Below are 4,009 nucleotides of genomic sequence, written 5' to 3'. Positions count from 1 at the left end.
GGAGCTGCTACTGCCGGAGTCGGTTAAGGGGCTCAAGGATCAATTGTCGGTCGCGATGTATAAGAAACTTTGGTTGCCGGACTTTTTCCACAGGGACTACCTAAAGGTATTTTATAGTGTGGCCAAGTGCTGCTTTAGTTTTAATAGTCACATCAGAATCCTGTTTTCCGATGGTTTCGCGTTGACAGCTGTGCTCGGCGTGTGAATATAGGTAATGTTCAGCAATAGGAAGGAGAGGGGTGAACTGCTGGAGGGGATGGTAATCAGAAGCGAGGATGCCGAAGTTCCCAATTTTCCCCAGGTATACAGTATTAATTATTAGCATTGTTTCCTGGCAACGGGGGGAAATTTATTAGGAGACCGAACACACCCCGAAACTTTTCCTCGATCAGATAGCACGAAACACCCCATCGTTACTTGTCGTTAACTGAGTGTGTTTGGTAACCAAAATGTTTCTTTTTGTAGTGTTTTTTTTTAAAACGCCATACCATGGTGTTTATTTTTCAAACGTGTTTTCAAAACACCATTTATAGTTATTATTTATATAGCGGCGGCGGCGGCGGGCCCCGCCGGGCGACCGACGGACGACGACCGCGGCGGAGCGGGCAGGCGGCGTGTGCGGGCGGGCGGTGCGGCTGGCGCGCAGACCGGCGACAGGCGGAGGATGGCCGGGGCCGCCCGACGCGATGACTTGGCGGTCGACGGGCGGCGCTTCTTCGCGGACGACACCGGTAGCGGCTTGCGTCGGCAGCCGACAGCGGCCGCATGACAGGCCTAGCGGCGGTGGCGGTGGGCGGGGGTGGCGGGGGGGGGGGGGGGGGACGTGCGGGCGTTGCGGAACTGGCTGACGGGCAGCCTGCGTGCTGTCTGGCGGGCGGCGGACGGCGGAAGCGAAGGAGAAAATGGCAACGCGCGGGCAAGGGCTAGCGGCGGGCGGGTCGGCCGGCAGGCCCAGTGGCAACGGCGGGTGGTGGAGTGCGCGGGCGGCAGACGCGGACGAAGCCGAGCGGCGGGCCGGCGCGGCGGAGCTATGGCCTGACTGCGGCAGCGGCGGCGGATGGCCGACGCGGGTAGTCGCGGCGGGGCGGTGGCGGCAGGCGTGGGCAGCGGGCGACCGGGGGGCGCGTCGTATGGTGGCGCGCAGGCGGCCTGCACGTCGCGGGGTGGTGGCGGTGTGCGCGCGCGGTACGGTCGACGAGCAGCTGGCGACGAACGGGCCGCACAGGCAACGCCGCGGGCGGGCACGGCGGCTGCGGGGTAGGTGGGCGCTGGGAGCGGCGAGGCAGGCGGCTGGCTGAGCGGCGGGTGGTGGCGGGGGGGCGACGGCTGGCCGACGAGCAGCGGCGGGCGAGCGGGCGGCGGACGGGCGGCGGCTTAGATGAAAAAACGGAATCTCAAAACACTTTTTTAGTGTTTTAAGAAAAACGTTTATTTTTTGGATTTTTTAAAGGGTCAAGTCAAAAAATCGCCCCGGTTGCCAAACACGTTTCATTGTTTTTTTTTTTTTTTTTTTTTGAAAAAAAAAACGAAAACGGCAAAAACGTCATGGTTGCCAAACGCTCCTTGACGATTAACTTTTCATTTTAAAGGCATGCATGCCCTGCTAGCTAGTTTGGATGCATATACGTAAATGTGTTACAATGCGATCATCTTTTTTAACGTATATATATTGATGTTGATAACATTTTCCCCCCTTGCAGACGATACTTTTACTATGGGGTGAGAATGACAATATATTCAACATGGAGCTAGCACAGAACATGTTGGTGTAAGTTAACCCCAGAACATTCGCTCCGTCCCCTTCCATTAACATGCGTCATGCGTGCATGAACATACTTCTGTATGAAACTTAAAATTGTAAGTAGAAATTTTCAACTTCAGAGAAATAATTTGCAATGTAAATGCAGTCAACTAGGGAAGAAATCTACACTGCGAGGAATAAAGAATGCTGGTCACCTGGTTCATCTAGAGCGCCCCTGTGTCTACAACCGCCGACTCAAGAAGTTCCTCGCTCTCGTCAATTCCCAACACACCACCGAACAGTCTTGATGCAAATTTCACAATTTTGGCTAGCTCCACATTTTGCATATCCCTCATCTGTTGCATGTCATTTTTTTATACGACACGTTCAATATGGTAATAAAAATTTAATAAAGCCCGAAAATCTTATGGATCTTCACTTGCTCAGGAAGACAAAATAGTTTTCAAATAACGAGTGTCATCCAGGATCATCAAGTTGATACGGTGTTACTAGCTGTTGAAGTTAACTGGAGAGGTGGGTATTGTTGGTTCTTGATATATCAATCTGTTGATAGAGTGGATAGCCTTCTCATCAAAGAATTAGCGGTGTTCACCTAACCTGTGCTACAGTGTTCATCTACCCCCGTGCTACAATGTTCACCTGCCCCAAATAGTATTCACCTACCCCCATGAGAAAACTTATAAATACCGCCCTAAATTTTATTTGTAAGGCATCTCAGTAGCAGAGAGAGAAAGAGAAAGATACAGATATAAGTAATATCATTGAGAGAGTTTGTGAGAAATTCTTAGAGAGTATCTTGATCAAGAGAGGGTGTTCTGTTTTATCTTTTTTCTTTGTAACCTCGAAAGGAATATAAAGGAATTGGGCGTCATCGTTGTACCGTGGAGTAGCTCCGTAACAGTGAACCACGTTATATCTGTGAGTAATGTAATTGAATTTGTGTGTACTAGTTTTATTCTGTAATTCCAAGATTGTTTGGTGTGTTTTGCGTCTCTGTTTGAGGCGTTCTTGTTGGCGTGTACCCTAACAAGTGGTATCAGAGCATAAGCTTTGGGAAAGACGGAATCTTTCGTCATGGGATCTACAGTTGAAGACAACAGCTTCGGATTGAGAAGTTCGACGGTCAAAATTTTAGGTATTGTAGGATACAGATAGAAGACTATTTATACCAGAAGGATCTCTTCCTACCCCTCCAAGGAGAGGTGGGGAAACCTGAGAAGATGGATGACGATAAGTGGAAGATGCTCGACCGTAAAGCACTTGCCACCATCAGGCTCAACCTTCACCAGCATGTGACTTATAACGTCTCGTATGTGACCACTATAGGCGTATAAAATTGTTTATAGGTCCCTTAATACAGCTCAACACAAACCGACGAACAAACGAGGCAACGAGGTTAACGAATCGCACGCAAAGAACGGAATAAATCCATTCACGTGTGGAATCAAGCTAACGGGTTGAAGAATCAACGAGTCATTCATCCAAGGGCGGACTCGGACAAATCACGATCGAGTCAAGATCAATTTCGAACTCGAACTCAGAAGTGGATTTACTGCCATATCAGGAATCAGGTCAACGAATCGAATCCGAACAAGTCAAACACACAACCGAATCACGGATAGAACCGAAAGACGGAAAACGATGGAACCTATAGGGGCTCGGCCAAAACCGGGCCACCTATAGGTGGCTCGGCCAAAGCCCGGCCACCTACAGGTGGCCGGCCCAGATCTGTGCGCGGGCACAGTTCAGAGAGCCTATAAATAGGAGGCCTAGGCTCATTTGTCAAAGGTTGGATTTTTTGGAGGCGAAGCCCTGCTGGATAGGGGGCTCGGCCAAGAGCCGGCCACCTACAGGTGGCCGGCCCAGATCTGTGCACGGGCACAGTTCAGAGAGCCTATAAATAGGAGGCCTAGGCTCATTTGTCAAATGTTGGAACTTTTGGAGGCGAAGCTCTGCTGGATTCAAGGCTCAGAACTAAGAAAGATTGAAGCTTTGGGACTTTGAAGACTTGCTCATCCAGATCCGGTGCTCGGCGATCGTCAACGCCAAATAAGGCAAGAGTTCGAGAGGAATCGGATCTCAAATCGGATCTCAGATCTACGCAGGCATACTCCGGATCAAAGCTTGGTCTTTGATCCCGAGATTTGGGCGATTATTTCCTTGGTGAAATAATCCTCCCCGGCTATTATTTCCTTCGTGAAATAATATCCGTCGTACTGCGTAGATCCGACTGGATCTAGATCTCGC

The 4,009-nt window shown here is 50.3% G+C and overlaps 1 protein-coding gene across 1 annotated transcript in view; it reads left to right on the top strand.

Moving 5' to 3' along the window:
* The window catches only part of LOC109842867 (monoacylglycerol lipase ABHD6-like), a 6,414-nt gene extending 3,716 nt beyond the window's left edge, over positions 1-2,698 (top strand). The window contains 4 exon segments of the mRNA XM_020411773.1: positions 1-106; positions 212-301; positions 1,701-1,768; positions 1,908-2,698. Of these exon segments, the coding sequence (XP_020267362.1) occupies positions 1-106; positions 212-301; positions 1,701-1,768; positions 1,908-2,049 (406 nt within the window). The 3' untranslated portion in view covers positions 2,050-2,698.

This window comes from Asparagus officinalis, chromosome 5 (genome assembly GCF_001876935.1).
Source record: "Asparagus officinalis chromosome 5, Aspof.V1, whole genome shotgun sequence".
NCBI lineage: Eukaryota > Viridiplantae > Streptophyta > Magnoliopsida > Asparagales > Asparagaceae > Asparagus > Asparagus officinalis.
This window is presented reverse-complemented; position numbering and strand designations above follow the sequence as displayed.